The sequence below is a fragment of the Ovis aries genome, chromosome 25, assembly GCF_016772045.2.
Source record: "Ovis aries strain OAR_USU_Benz2616 breed Rambouillet chromosome 25, ARS-UI_Ramb_v3.0, whole genome shotgun sequence".
Lineage (NCBI taxonomy): Eukaryota > Metazoa > Chordata > Mammalia > Artiodactyla > Bovidae > Ovis > Ovis aries.
The window spans coordinates 26,054,381-26,070,428 of NC_056078.1; the positions used below are offsets into that span (position 1 = coordinate 26,054,381).

Consider the following 16,048-nt stretch of genomic DNA (forward strand, 5'->3'; position numbering starts at 1 on the left):
TTCCTTAGAGAAATGCTCAGATTCTTTCCCCATTTTAATTTCTTTTTTTTTTTTCTAAATTTACTTATTCATTAATTTATTTATTTGACTGTGCCGGGTCTTAGTTGCAGCAAGCAGGAATTCAGTATGGCTTGTGGGATTGAACCTGGGCCCCCCTCCGTTGGGAGCATGGCATCTTAGCCACTGGACCACCAGTAAGGTCCCTCTATCCCCATTTTTAAATTGGGCTGTCTTTTTATTATTGAGCAGTAAGTGTTCTTTATATATGTTAGATATCTCACTCATAAGGAGAGCTGAGGCTGGTTTCTTATGTTTTTGTACCCCACCATCAAGCCCAGCATGCGGTAGATGCTTCATGAAAACATGAGGACCTATTGAGGGAGGAAAGGATGGCCTCAGGGTGTAGGGGTTTGTGGGTAGGGCTGCCCCCCATCACTTGATGAATCAGAGACAATGGCCCAGGATGATCTTTCAGAGGGGCTGGTCCCTGCAGGCTATGTTGGATGCATCTTTCATCCAACTGACTTAACAAAACCGTGAGGGAGGTTGGAAGACTTACAAACACCTAATCCCTGGGTCCACCCATCCTCTTGATTTTTGACTTGAGCAGCTAGGGAAAAGAGTGTCATTTGCTGAGATGGGGAAGGCAAGGGGAGGAATAAGTCTGCTTTAAAGGTTGAGGTGCCCAGTGGAAGCCCAGGGTCTCTATCAAGGAGGCTGTTGGACATTCCTCCGTGGACTTCTGGAAGGGGTCAGGGCTGAGGATGTAATTTGGGAGGTATCTGCAAATACATGGTATGTAAAGCTATGGGATCAGGGAAAGTCCCCAGGGAGTATGTGTGTGGCTGGAGGAGCTGAGAGAGACCAGGACAAAGAAACGATGTCTGGCTCTGAACACTTGAGATCTCAGGTGACTCATGAGGGCAGTTTCCAGGAAGTAGTGGTTCTAGAAGCCCCTGTGGGGTGAATGGAGGAGAGGTACAAGGCACAGAAGTGGAGGCAGTGAGAAGTGTGGACAGCTGTGCTGTGGAGGGAAAAAGAGACCCTGGCCATAGCTGGGCAGGGCTGGGAGGGAATTTCACAGAGATCAAGTGCATTCATGTGTCAGCAAAATGATCCAGGAGACAGACAGGGCCTGGTGATGCTGTAAAGAGGGATGCTAATTGCAGGAGTTAAGTCTTGAGGAGGTGAGATGGGGCTGGTCCTAAGCTCAGGGTTTGGTGGGAGGAGAGGGAGGGTGCGGCTATGGGAGTTCATGCTGTGATGGGAAAGCGTGCTTGATGGTGCCTGTTCTCTCCTTGAAAACAGGAGGGGAGGGGAGGGTGGATGCTAGACGTCCAAGCCCAAGGGAAAGTGAGAACACCAGTGTAACGGGGCGGTGCTGCGGATTCCCCAGTCAGCGTCAGGTTCACCTGAGAGCTCTGGCCCCTGATTTCAAGGAGACCTGTGGGAACCATGAGCATTTCCTCTGTCAGTGTGCAGACATGGAGTGGGTGGAGACGGGCTGAACCAGGACAGAGGCTTCTCTGGGAGAGCAGGATGGAGGGAAGGGCAGGAGAGAGTTATGAGTGTCTGCAGAACTATTACGTATCATGATGGAGAAGTCCAAGGTGATGAGAGGGGGGTAAGGACTTGGAGGGGAGATTGACAGCGGTGGAATGGTGGGGTCATGTGTTGGAAGTCTTAGTGAAGTTTAATGGTAGCTGGAGCCAGCATGTTGAAGTTCCTGAGGGAGAGAAGGAGATACCCACAGTCAAAGTTCCTGAGGTTGTAGCAGATGATGTGGTCTTATGGGGAGCCTGGCGGGCAGTGGCTGGGGATAGAAGCAGGTGGCTATACTGGGGGAGAATCTGGTGGAAGCCGCTTCTGATTCTCACGCCACTCCTAGTTGTGTGCATCGCCCCAGCCTCCACTTGCTGGGTTATCTTTTGTCTCCTCCAGTGGCATAGTTTCAGGTTAAATTTGCTGGAAGCCTAGAACCTAAGACAGCACAGTTGGCAATAAAAGCCTCGTGATGGAATTTCCAGGACAAGTTCAAGCCTGAGAACACACTCTCCTTGGGAGGTGGCAGGATGCTTGGGTTGGGGGTGGCCTGCACTGCTTGATTCCCTTCTGGGGAGGCCCCACAGAGACTGCCTTTGGAAGGAGAAGGAAGGGGAGACTGGCCCACTACTCCGTCTTGAAATGGGCCCTCCTTCTGGGCATTTGACACATGTTAGCCAATCTGAGGGTGCAGCAAGGGACCTTAGGATTCCCTTTTCCCAGAGGACCTGCAGCTGTCCTCTCAGAGCCAAGTCACTGGCTCTGTCTGGACCCCCGCTGACCCTTGCTCACTGTCTCTGCACCTGACTCAGCACAGATGGACCCTTGCCCTTGTCCAAGGCATCCCTTGGGAATCTCTTTCTGTGGCCTCCCTAGAGATCTGTCTGTTGGCTCATTGTACCCTCCCCTCCTAGTTTACATGCTAATAGGTGCAGTTTTAGAATAAACATGTTATTCTAACATGTACATACTAATTTCAAAATCATGTGACTTCAATTATCTGCTAAAATATCTGGGACCTCACCCTGATGACAGATAGCTGCTGGTAACCAAGTGAACTCATTTATGACCCACAGTAGTCACCTACCCAGTCATCAGCTGTCTCCTTCAGATGACCTGGAATTATGCTTTGTACCTGGGTTTTTTTCTGAGGGGAAACCGGACCGGAAAACCACAGTTAGCATGACCTGAAGGCCTCTGCATGAAGGATTGCAGCAGCAGGTGTCACCTTTGCAACCAAAAACAATGTCGCAGCCATATTAGAAAATTCAAACCGGCCCCTGCATCAGCCATGCACCTTCCAGGAAGCAGCTGTGTTAAAGGGTCCAGACCAGGGCAGAGGGGGCCAGGCCTGCCCACTGGTGGGCTTCTATTTGGAGAAATTGCCTGAGGGCCTGTACAATGTGTGGCCCAACTGGATAGAATCAGCTATTTGTTGTTGTTGTTTTTATTGCATAAAGAGCCTTTCCAGTGTATATTTCCTGCTTACTGTTTCCAGAAGAATAAGTGATGGGTGAAAACAGATATGGCTGACATTTATTTTCCATTCTACCAGGATTTATTTTCTCCCTGATTCTTGATTTCTTATACAGAAATTTGATTTGATTTTAGTGTCTTAAAATTAGCTACCACTTTTCAGAAATATAAACATCTCATAAATTGAGAGACAGGAGTAATTTGGAGAGGAGGAGGAGAGCCAGAGAGTTCCTGTTGCCAGTCTGTCTGCCCTGAGTGGTGCCTGGTTTCCTGGCCAGGGCAGTGCTGAAGGGGAGGGTGGGCCAAACCTCTCCTGGTGCAGACAGGGAAACCGAGGGCCTTTGGAAGGGACCAGCCCAGGCTGCCTCCTGATCTGGTGGCTGGGCCTGCCTTCCCATCCCTTCTCCAGGAGGAGGGTCTTAGACACTATAAGAGAGCCCAGACCTGGATTGGAACTGCCTGTCAAGACCTGGGCGTGATGCCCAAAATACATGAAGATGATCGCTAGGGAGGTCCTGCCTTCAGTGCCAGGGAGGGCTGGTGAGATCCTCAGTTACAAAGAGGTTTGAAGCTCATTTTTCCAGGTTGCGTGTCAGGGCCTTGGGTCTTTTCCCTAAACAGTTCACTGGGGTTGGAGAATAAGGATTCTTCTAGCTATTCCCTGGGGAGAGGCCCGAGGACGTGCTGGGGGGCTAGGCTAATCCCAGGAATCCACGGGCTTCCTTGTCTGCTGGAGCAGAGCTGCTGTGTGAGCTGGGAGCCCTTTCAGGGGAGAGGCCACCTGGGCAGTGGATGGGGTTGGCTCCCTTTAGGGCTGAATACTGAAGCTTTTGCTCATCGTCATGGCAGTGGTAGAAGGTGGACAGATTTTCATCGAGTGTTTTTGCCCAGAGGTGGGAAGTGAAAAACCTGCTTGCTCTGCAAGGTGGGAACCAGAGGCCCAGGGACCTGCAGATGGGCCTATGAGAGGAATGTCTCTTTGCTCCAAATGGGCCCCCAGGTCAGGAGCGGCCCCGGGATGGCCCGAGGTAATGGAGCATAGTGACGAAGAGCCACCCGGAGCTGAGCTCTGCTCTAGTGCTGTCCCTGACTTGATGAGTGACCCTGGGCAAGTTATTTAACCATTCCGTACCTCTGTCTCCTCATCCACGCGATGGGTCTAATATCAGTGCCTACCTCATAGGGCTGTTGTAAGGATGCATTAAGATGTGTAAATGTGAGCGGCAGACACTCTTAGTGTTGTTATTGAGTCGATAAGTCACGTCCGACTCTGCGACCCCATGGACTGTAGCACACCAGGCTCCTCCGTCCTTCACTGTCTCCCGGAGTTTGCTCAGATTCGTGTCCGTTGAGTCAGTGATGCTATCTAACTTATTACTAGCGATGGTAATAAGACTTCACAAAGGGCAGAATGCAGGGAAGTGTGTTCAGCTCAGTAAGACAGTAAGAGTGTCCCTGCAGAGACCAGGTTACATCTTGAGAGGGGGAGCTCTCTGTCAGTAGAGGCATCCAAGCAAATATCAGAGGTCCCCTGACTAGGGTATTGAAGCCTGAGACTGGGGCAGACATGGTGATCTTGGAAGGGGGGCGTGAGCTGGAAGGGAGTGCCTTGTAGCCCAGCCCATTCTGCCCGCATCTTTCTGTGCCCTGCAACCCTCATGGGAGGCCGTGAGGTCTGGTGGCCATGGTGACTCAGTGGGTGGTGGGGCGCAGGGAATGCCAGATTCTGAAGGATCCTCTGGGGCAGTGGGTTAACCAAGTTCCAGAACAGGGGAGGCTACGGTGAAGTGACCCAGTGTGTGTGTGTGTGTTTGTGGGGGGTCGCTGAATGGAGTCTTCTGCCCCTTGGTCTAGAGAACTCTTCTCTGCTAGAGGAGAGGTGTGATGGGCAGAGAGAGAGCAGCTGCAACCCTCGGTGAGCCTGGGCTTGTGTGGGTTTGGCCTGGATGAAGCACAGGTCATCTGACTTCTGCTGTAAGGGTCTCTTGCTTTGCTTGGTGCAGGGGGGCTTCAGTGGGGTGGGAGCACTGACCTTGGGGATTAGACAGGCGTACAGAGGTGGGATGGGGTGGATGGGCAGGGGCCTTGGTGGAGAGTGTCTCTTGGCAGCTGAGCTACAGTAGCTTTGGGTGGAAAGCCCTGAGCCCTGTCGCCCTGTGTACCCGGAAGACTGGCTTCCTTCAGGGCCTGTGCATATCCTCAGTGGCAGAGGCTCTTCGACTTGGCCATCACTTACGCAGGGCTTCCCTGGTGGCTCAGATGGTAAAGAGTCCACCTGCAGTGCAGGAGACCCAGGTTTGATCCCTGGGTCGGGAAGATCCCTTGGAGAAGGAATGGCTACCCAGTCCAGTATTCTTGCCTGGAGAATTCCATGGACAGAGGAGCTGGGCAGGCTACTGTCCATGGGGTCGCATAGAGTCAGACACGACTGACTGACTAGCACACTTTCTGTGCAGGTTTGGCATAGCCTCTGCCCATGAGCCTGAATGCCTCCCCAACCCCACATGGGCCCTCCTGCTCCTTCATCTGCATCCAGGTCCCTTACCCGCTGTGTCCTTTCCAGCTCCTGTGGGTTTCTTTTGCCACCCTGTCAGTTTCTCCCTTCTTTCACTATAATAATTACCCTCCTGCTGGCCATGGGGATCGAGCAAGAACTACCAATCCCTGGGTGACCGTGTGAGTCAGGCCAGACTGACCACAGGTCTCCTGGGCTGTATCAGATGGGACTATGCCAGGAAAGCCTTCTTGTCTCTGGGTCAGAGCAGAGATGTAGCTGTGAGAACATACCTTGTCTGGGAGAGTGAAGCTGATGCAGAGGGCCCATGAGGAGGGTGTGGAGAGAGCCAAGGCATTGGGCCCCTCATTTCCAGCGCCTGCACCTGCCATGGTTTATCCAATGACCTGTATGCTCCCCTTTGGTCCAAGAGGGTGCAAGCTGAATTTCTGCCCCTTGCAACCATGAGCCTGATGGATCCCTGCCCATCAGGTACACCTGCCAGAGCAGGTGTTTGGCCATCTTCTTCTCTGTGGTCTCCTCCCTTCAGATGATGAACAACTCACAGCCGAAGTCTGGGCCTCATTATCTGTTTTTCAGTGCCCTGGGCACGTGGCAGGTGCAGAAGTTAAAAAGAGAAAGCACTTTAAAAGAAAGGATGCCTGCTTAATATAGAGTTTGACGCTGACATTTTAATAAGCAGACTGGAGCTTTTGCAGACAGTTGAGCATCCCCTGATAAAATGGTTACCCTGAGGAGCTCCAGACTTACTCCGGTAATGCTGCTAATTTCCCTAGAAGACTTTTTGGCCTCCTGATTGGTGCAGAAGGCAGCTATCTTGGTTTTGATCCAAGATGGTGTTGGCAGTTTGATGAAGAGACATAGCTGGCAAGGACAGGAGGAAGATGGGCTGCTCCAGGAGGTTCGATGTCGTGTGTGCAGGGAGCCTTGAAGGGAGTTCCCTAAGAAGCAAGCTCAAAACGGGCTGAGGTGGGAAAACTGGTGGAATTTAGTTGCGTAAAGTAATGACTGCTTTAAAAAGAGGCAGCTCCTATTCAAACAGGAAGGCCCAATCGATTTATAAAAATAGTTTCCTTCATTCCCTGTTTTGTGTTCACAGCTGCATTCCCAGTGTCTGGCACAGGGCTGGGATGTAGTAGGCACTCCATAGGTGTTTGTGGAATGAGTGAAGGAATTCAACAAGTAGGTATTTATTAAGCATTGCCTCCTATTTTCCAGGCACCGTGGCGGGTGTCCCTCACTGCTTTATAGAGCTGACGTGTGCGTGGGGGCGGGAGGCTATGTAGCTACGCATGTATTCACACACATTTTATTGTATGTTTCATTTACCCCTGTGAAGATTGCCTTCATTTGGGACCTAATAACATGTTGGCTGGGCTCGGCCAAGGTTATATTTTTATTTTTATTTTTTTTTTTATTTCCAAAGCCAGCACTTGATATTTTTAAGGAACTCTTTTGATGCAGGTGAAAAGTCAGATGAAAACATGGAGCACACACTCCTGGGGCACTGTCCTCGCTCGTTTATTGTCAGCAAACACAAGCTGCACACACACATGCTTTAAATCTGAAATAACAGCACTCTTTGCTGGAATTAGGGATCAGTGCCCACCTTAGGGGGACTTCCCAGGTGGCACCGATGGTAAAGAACCCGCCTTCCAATACAGGAGACGTAAGAGATGCAGGTTCAGTCCCTGGGTCGGGAAGGTCCCCTGGAGCAGGGCATGGCAACCCACTCCAGTATTCTTGCCTGGAGAATCCCATGGACAGAGGAGCCTGGCAGGCTACAGTCTATGGGGTTGCAAAGAGTTGGACGTGACTGAAGCGACTTAGCATGCATGCACCTTTGTTTAGAGGAAATGTGACGTGGAACCCCATGAGTGCACAGCACAGTGAAAGTGGATCTGTTATGGACACGATGGGAGGGAGGGAGAGAGGGAAGGAGAGAGTGGGATGAACGGAGAGAGTAGCGTGGAAACATCTACACTCCCTTAGGTAAAGTAGATAGCCAGTGGAAATTTGCTGTATGACTCAGGGGACTCAAGCCAGGGCTCTGTGACAACCTAGAGGGGTGAGATGGGGAGGGAGGTGGGCGGGAGGTTCAAGAGGGAGGGGGCATATGTATACGTATGGCTGATTCATGTTGATGTATGGCAGAAACCAGCACAATATTATAAGGCAGTTATCCTTCAATTAGAAATAAAGAAAAAAAAGTGGCTCTGCTTTGCTTGTGATGGGCATGCGGGCCCTTGCTTGGCCGCCTAACACCCTCTTCCCACTTCCCTGCTGGCATCCGAGCCCCTAGAGGAAGAGCCTGCTCTCGCGTGGTTACACTCATCTGCACACACACGCACAACTGTCCTGCTGTGTGTTCACATCTCTGCTCTCTCCCCCTCCCCCCCTGCTTGCCGCATCCCTGGTTCAGGCCGGCCTCATCCGTACGGACAGCACTGACTACTTCATCGAGCCCTTCGAGCGCGGGCAGCGGGAGATGGAGGCCGGCGGGAGGAAGCACGTGGTGTACCGGCGGGAAGTCGTCAGGCAGCCACGGACAGAGCCGCTCGGGGACCTTCACAATGAAGGTAGGCTGTGGTCGGGGTGCCAGGTCTGCCTCCCTCCACATCGCAGGGATGTTTCCAGGTAACTTCTGGCCTGCGCTTTTTAACTCCTGGCCTCAGTCTTCTCATTGGTGTAATGGCTCTGGCCCGTATGGATCTATTGCACCCGCAGGGAAACTGCCCTCTGTTTTAGGGGCTGTGATAGCAGGCTGGAGTGGGGGCCAGAGGAGCTACCTGAGTCCCCTGAACAGAGGTCCTTGAGTCTGGGAGCAGCTCAGCGTTGCTTTGCAAGGCTATTCTTCTGCCAGGACAGAAGGTGGAATGACTGCAGTTAGCTTCTCCCCCTGGAAATCATCTCCACCTCTGGGAACCACAGGAAGGAGGCTTTTAGGGCACTCGTAGGGAGACTGCCTGGGGTCAGGCCATCAGAGTCAGCTCTGTGTCCAAAAGACCATTTAAAAATCCTACCTCCAGGGACTTCCCTGTGGTCCAGTGGTTGAGAATCTGCCTGCCAGTGTAGGGGTCACGGATTCAATTGTTGGTCCAGGAAGATTCCACATGCCAGGGGGCAACTAAGCCCATGTGCCCCAACTGCTAAAGCCTGCACGCCCTAGAGGCTGAGCTCTCCAACAAGAGAAGGCACTGCAATGAGAAGCCCGTGCGCCACAGCTAGATAGTAGCCCCCACCTGCTGTAACGAGAGGAAAGACCATGAGCAGCAACAAAGACCCAGTGCCGCCCAAAATAAATGGATCAATAACTTTTTAAAAAAGCCTAAATGTGAAAAAAAAGATATCCTACCTCCAATATTGTTTACTATGTGACCTTAAGCAAGTTACTTAACATCTCTGAACCTATTTTTCTAATCTGTAAAGTGGGATGGTCATTGCTAACTCTGAGGTTTTATGTGTTATAATGTTATAAATGTTGTAATGTGTATAGAACTCTCAGCATGGAGCTTGGCACGTGGTAGATGTTTGATGAATGGTTGCTCTTGTTAAGGCTTTGTTAGTAAGGTAACTGCTGCCATGTTGGGGTGAGAGTCTCTGAGAGGGGCCTCTGTGTAGCCAGTGAGCAGCACCAGAGCCTGCCCACCAGCAGTACTCAGGACCCATGGTTGAGCGAGTGAAGTGGTGAATGTGTTGTGTGCTGGTCCTAGGCCTATGCCAACTTCATAGTCCCACTGAGCTTTGTCTCAAAGCCCCTTTGGCCATGAGGACATGCATGGATTCCACCCTCATTCCTGGGTGGAGTCTGGCCATGAACGACACCCCCTCCTGCCTGGGCCCTGGCAGAATTGGGCCCAGCGTGAAGGAATGCCTGGAAACCAGTAGGCCCCATGTACAATGCATCCTTTGAAGCCTCAGCTGCTCTCCCTGTGTTGCTCTTAAGTGACGCCACACTTATGTTTTGACGGTGGAGGGCTCTGCAGTTATGTTATGATGGGAGGGCTTGGGAGGAGCCTCGGGTGGCTGGGCAGGGTTTCAGGAGCTCAGTGGTGACCCAAACTGTTACCTCCACCACTGCTGGAGGGAATGACGAGTCTCCCTTGGGGTCTGTTTTATCTGAGGCCAGCTCTGAATCAAAAGACCACAAATCCTCCCTTTTGAGAGAGACCTTGGGGAAGTTCCAGGGCTGTGAGCCTGGAACCAGCCCTAGTCGGCCACCGTGATCAACGACGGGGAGGCTGAGACCACTGAGCTCCGGGTGGGGTTCACGCCTTGAACACTGCCCTGTCTCCCCCTCGTCGGGTTGCCTGGCTGTTCCTCCTGCGGGGGTTGTTGTGCCCTGGGCCCACCTGGGTTCTTCCTTAGGAAGACAAGGGTGATAGGGGACTTTCTTGGAAACCTGTGACTCACTCTGTTATTTTAAGGCGAGCAGCGGGTCTGAGCCTGGTATGTGAAGTTCTTTTGGGTGTGCCTGTCTCCACTTAACATTCTTGGTTAAGATGAAAGGTTTGACCTCGAAGGCTGTGCCTTGCACGTTCCCATGCTCCTAATGTCCTGTCCCCCCTCAACCCACAGTCCTGCTCTGTAGCCCTCTTCCCGCCATCTAGGTCACTGGAACCTGGATGCTTGTGTGCCCGTGGCCAGAATTCTGGCTCCTTGGCTGGGGTTTGGGGCAGTTCATCCCCTCAAGGGCAGCCAGTCAGCCTGGGGCTTAAGGCTGCCGTTGCTGCCTTTTTTCAATTGAGAGAAAATCCACTTAAATGTATACAATTCAGTTTTTTTTTTAAACTATATTCACAATTTTGTGGGACCACCATTATTGTGCTCACCATCACAATTACATCCCACATTAATGGGATCAGCATCACCGTTATCTAATCCTAGAACATTTCCATCACTCCCATAAAAATACTGCGTGCCCATGAATCAGCTGTCACTCCCGTTTTCCCCTTCTCAGCTCCCTGGCAGCCACTAATTGACCCTCTCTCTCTAGAGCTTTGTCTCTTTCGGACGTCCCCTATAGATGGAATCATACAGTCTATGGCCTTTTGAGACGGGCTTTCTGTCACTGAGTGTGCAAGTCAATCTCTGCTGGTGTGTGTTGCAGTACTTCACTCCTTTTCATGGCAGAGTAATATTCCACCCCGTGGAGAAACTACGTTTCGTCTATCTGTTCATCTGTTGGTGGACATTTGGGTTGTTTCCATTTGGTGGCTATTATGATAATGCTGCTGTGAACATTCATGTACAAGTTTTCATGTAAACATATGTTTTCCATTGTTTTCAGTGTATATGTAAGATGCTATAAAGATGTAGGTCCTATGGAAATACTGTGTTTAACTTTTGGGGGAACTGCCAAACTGTTTTCCAAAGCAGCTGCACTGTTTTACATTTTCTCGGGGCTTCTTGGGTGGGCTCACTGAAAGTTTCTGGTGACCTGCTGCCCCCACCCTTCCCTATATGCTTTGAGAATTTCCTATATGTGGCCTGAAGGATGAGAGACACATAGAAGGGGGTGTGAATGGATCCGCTCCAAGGTATGTGGCTGATGTCAGCAGGCCCTCCGCAATGCCTCTCACTGTTTTTTGAGAGGGAAATCTGGGTGGGCCATGTTAGGGTGTGATAATGGGGAGTGGCAGGCCTGGGTTTACATTCTGGATGTTTACCATGAACTTGCTGTGTGACCTGCGATGAGTCAGGTGAGCTCTCTGAGCCTCCCTTTGATGGACCTGGCAAGGAGAGCTGTGAAGAGTCAGTTACCCTTTTCCCTTGCTGTGCTGAAACCTCCAGGCACTGCTCCTGTGTTGGGAGTGGCTATTATCATTTAACTCACTCCAGGGAGAGAGCCTTTGACCTTCCTCCTCCCCTGCTGGGGGTCTCTTTCCCTCTCCACCAGGAGTTTGTCTCTGGGCTGCTGTGCTCACTGTTGGGCTCAGATAGTAGGGCTGCCAGGAGCTCTGTGTAGTGTCACCTGCAAAGCGAGACGCATGGCCTCAGGGGCAGTGAGGGCGGACCCCGGCCTAAGCCCTGCTCGCCAGCCTGTGCATTGCTCAGAGGGCCAGCTGCCCATTTCTGGGCTCTCCTCTAGGCACAGTGGCCATGCATTCCCAAACTCTTAAATCTAGGGCATGGTAGATTCCTTTGCATGGCAGTGCCACTAACCAAAGGGGAAATAGAAATAGCATGGAGCACTGTGATTTCCTTGCTCCGCACTCAGCCTTCAATCTCTGGAGTACCCATGTGCATGGAGGCTTAGAGGCAGAACTTGGGTGCCCATCGAGTCCTCCCTGAGGGCCACCACACTGTGGATGGTAGCTCCTTACCCTCAGCCACAGTGGGTCCTGTGGTCCCCATGCTCCAGCAGGTCTCCCGCTCCCACTCTGGCCGGCTCAGCTGTGCCCTCCTCCAGAAGCCTCTCCCGGCTCCCCCGTCCCGGTTCGGGTCTCGGTGTGGAAGCCTGCCCTAGTCAGTGCTACTGGCTGGTACCTGATGGTACTCTATTGTTACTGCCCAGTCTCTTATCTGCCACCTGCATTAGGCAGGGCAGCTCAAGGACAGGGTCCTGCCTTCCTCACCCACCACCGTCCACCCTGCTAGTAGGGTGGGGCCCCTTCTGCAGCCACACCTCTGGAGATGTGCTGGGACTGTAGTGGTGCATTCTTTAGAGCCTCAGCCCCATCTTGCAGGCGGAGGGGTTTTGAAATAACTGTGGATAAATGAATATTCTTAGAAATCAGTGCACAAGAATCAGAGCTTCAGGGTGGGATGGCAGGAGAGTCATTAAGACATTTGAAGCTTTCCTGAGAGACCCTTGCCTCCTATCCTGCTTCCTATGGTGTCCTCATGTACTCCTCACTCCGCTGCCCCAACAAGTGTTGCTCCGGTCCTTATTTGGGCTATGGTGTAATTGACTGATAACTGCTTGAGATGTTACCTTTCTAAATGGCCATATGTTTCAAAGCATGACCTTTTGATTCAGATAGACCTGGACATGCTACTTTGAAGCTTAGCTTGTTTACTTGTATAAAAGAGTCACTATTCTGACAGCATTGTCTTTAAGGATTAGATTGGATTTGATTAGGAGTCAGCCAACTAAAGTCCATGAGCTAAATGAGGCCTACCACTTGTTTTGTAAATAAAGTTTTATTGAAACCCAGAGACACTCATTTGTTTATATATTGTCTGTAGCTGCTTTTATATTTCAGTAGTCAAATTGAAGAGCTGAGATGGACCAGATGAACCACAAATCCTAAAATGTTTACTATCTGATCCTTTACAGAAAAGGTCCTAGATTAGGTCATACAAGTTAATAAATGCTGGTTAAATAAATAACCTTAGCAAAGGTCAAAGCTGTGATGGGGAACTTTGGAGTTGCTGGCAATGATTGAGAGGGATTTGAGGGGCATGGGGCATCCTCCAGGGTTCCCTAAAATGCCCTCCATAGGCCACGGTAATACCACAAAACATTTTTCCCTGTATGATGATGTTTCTACCCACTGCCATCTTTGATTTTTACAGCACACATGTCTGGCAGGATATCAAGGATTATTCCTTCCCACGTCACAGGACGGGAGGGGAGCCCAGAGAGGTGGAGGGGCTTGGGCTGGGATGTGACAGGGAGGTAGAACTGAGCAGGAACTGGAGCCTGGGCTGGTTCTCACCTCTCCGCTCCTCACTGCCTCAGAGATTTGACACACCCTCACGTCAGGGAGAGGGCTCATGCCCACCCATTACGTGGCCTGGCACAAACCCTCTTGCTGTCCGAGGCAGGGGAAGCGGTGCACGTGATGGGGACGGGTCGATCAGTGGGCAGCATCATGGTGACAGTTCCTTATGTGGATTTGAACTTCTGTCTCTTCTCGTCCTGGTTCCAGCTTTTGGCCTGGGTGACCTTCCTAATCTGCTGGGCCTGGTGGGAGACCGGCTAGGAGAAGCAGAGCGGAAGCGGCGACACGCCACGCCGGGCAGCTACAGCATCGAGGTGCTGCTGGCGGTGGACGACTCGGTGGTGCGCTTCCACGGCAAGGAGCACGTGCAGAACTACGTCCTCACCCTCATGAATATCGTGAGTGTGCCCAGGGCCTGGGGCTGGGTGCCGGGGCTGGGCTGGGGGCCCCTGGCGCTCGTCTGATGGTTTGGTGGTGCTGGTTTTCCAGGTGGGCTCAGGGAAGTCACTGCCTGCTCCCATGTCCAGCTGAACAGTTTCCATGTTGAGATGAGCCTGAGCTGGCCTGGTGTCCATCCTGGGCCTTGGCCTGTATCAGCAGCATGTGACTATGCTGAGGTACCTACAGGCAAACTGGAGCTTGTGGTCAGTGGTTTCTGGGCTTGGACATATTCAGAGCCTGGGTCAGGTGAGGCTAGGGGTCCCACTTGTTTTAGAGTTGAAGGGGTTTCCCTGAGATTCATCATCTGGGGAAAATGTCCAGTCCTAGGCTAGAGAGACTGGCCGCTGGGCTGTCATGTTAGCAGAGATCCCAGCCCCCCAGTGCGTGGCCCTGGGTGTTCACTGAGATCGGACAGGCAGGGAAAATGAGGGTTCTGGGTACATTTTGAGACAGGTGAAGCAGAGAGGCCGTGCACTGTCCTCAGTGAGTGGTTACTGCTCACTTGTTGCCAGAGGTGCTCATGCAGAGATGCATGGCTCTTGTCATGGATAGGCCAGTGTTTGTTTTTTTTTTCTTTTTTTTTAAGAAAAGTCAGAAGTGCAGAGAGTTTTTTTTTTTTTTTAACTTTTTATATGGAAAATTTAAATTGTGATGTCTAAGTGAAACTCCTAATTTTTAAAATGCTAAAATAAAAATGCTGTGAATGCTGAATAAAACCTATCTACATGTCACATTTGGCCTCTGGGCTACAGATGGGCAGCTCTGACCTAAAGGCGCAGAGATGAGGGAGACCAGAAAGGAAGGGAGGTGGAAAACATCAGAGGTGGGCTCTGCACTGGTTCTCTTCTGACAAGAGGCCTTTGTCGGAAGTGCCTGTGGCTGCGGCTCTGGGAGGACGGGGACCAGTCTAGGTGCAAGTGGGGCCAACCGTGGACGTTGATGATAATGTGACCTTCATGAGGGGAGTGGTAGCGCATTTCTGGGAATGGAACTGTTGACGAGCAAAAGTGTCAACCCCACGGTCATGCCAACCCCCCGGCAACATTTATAGCAAAATAAAATAGCATGATGCTGCCTGTGCTGTCTGCTGTCCAGCCGCACGGGAGGTGAGGTAGCTGTTGGGAGGGCATGCGGCCAGCCCCTTGTTAGCTGTGTGACCTCAGGCAAGGGACCTGTATTCTTCCGACTCTGTAACTTGCAAATGATGGAAAACAAACTCGAACTAGATTAAGGAAAACAGGGCTAAAAATATGGGCCAGGTTGTGGGAGAACAAGATGGAACTGTTTTAAGTGTAATCGGTACTAGAGGCTGACATGGACTCTTCAAGTCCTCTTGGCATTCTAATTCTCTTGACCAACTTCTCAAAAAGATGGATTCTGGCTATAAGCATTATGAAGCTGACTTTTTTTCTCTCCAATTTTTAAAAATTGTGGTTAATTTGCAATGTTGTGTTAATTTCTGTTGTATGGCAAAGTGATTCCATTATATATGTATATATACACACACATTATTTTTTAAATATTCTTTTCCATTATGGTTTATCAGAATATTGAACATAGTTCTCTGTGCTGTACTGTAGGCCTCGTTGTTTGTCCACTCTGTACATGAACGCTTGCATCTGCTAACCCCAGCCTCCCACTCCATCTCGCCCTCAACTCTCTACCCTTTGGCAACCCCTCATCTGTCCTCTATGTCTGTGATTCTCTTTCTGTTTCAGAGATACCTTCGCTTGTGTCATAGTTTACATTCTACATACGAATCAGTATCATATTTTACATTCCATATATACGTGATATCATGACATTTGTCTTTCTCTTTCTGACAGTATGGTAATCTCTAGTTGCATGTTGCTGCAAAGCCATTCTGGAGAAGGCGATGGCACCACACTCCAGTACTCTTGCCTGGAAAACCCCATGGATGGAGGAGCCTGGTGGGTTGCAGTCCATGGGGTCGCTGAGAGTTGGACACGACTGAGCGACTTCACTTTCACTTTTCACTTTCATGCATTGGAGAAAGAAATGGCAACCCACTCCAGTGTTCTTGCCTGGAGAATCCCAGGGATGGCAGAGCCTGGTGGGCTGCCGTCTATGGGGTCACACAGAGTCAGACATGACTGAAGCAAGTTAGCAGCAGCAGCAGCAGCAAAGGCAGTCTGTCTTTCTTTTTTATGGCTGAGTTATATTCCATTGTCTGTATTTACCACCTCATCTTTATCCCTTCATCCATTGATGAATATTGAGGTTGTCTCCACGTCTTGGCTCTTGTGAATAGTGCTGCTATGAACATAGAGGCATATGTATCTTTTACAATTATATAGATAGTATTGTCTGGATATATGCCCAGGAGTGAGATTGCTGGATCATATGGTAATTCTGTTTTTAGTTTACCAAGGAACCTCCCTAC

At 50.8% G+C, this 16,048-nt stretch overlaps 1 protein-coding gene across 5 annotated transcripts in view; it reads left to right on the forward strand.

Moving 5' to 3' along the window:
• Window positions 1–16,048, forward strand: part of ADAMTS14 (ADAM metallopeptidase with thrombospondin type 1 motif 14) — a 100,449-nt gene that overhangs the window by 21,363 nt on the left and 63,038 nt on the right. For all 5 annotated transcript variants that reach the window (XM_060406590.1, XM_027962215.3, XM_027962217.3 and 2 more), the window contains exons 3-4: window positions 7,956–8,112; window positions 13,411–13,601. In XM_060406590.1, the coding sequence (XP_060262573.1) occupies window positions 7,956–8,112; window positions 13,411–13,601 (348 nt within the window). The remainder of the gene's footprint in view (window positions 1–7,955; window positions 8,113–13,410; window positions 13,602–16,048) is intronic.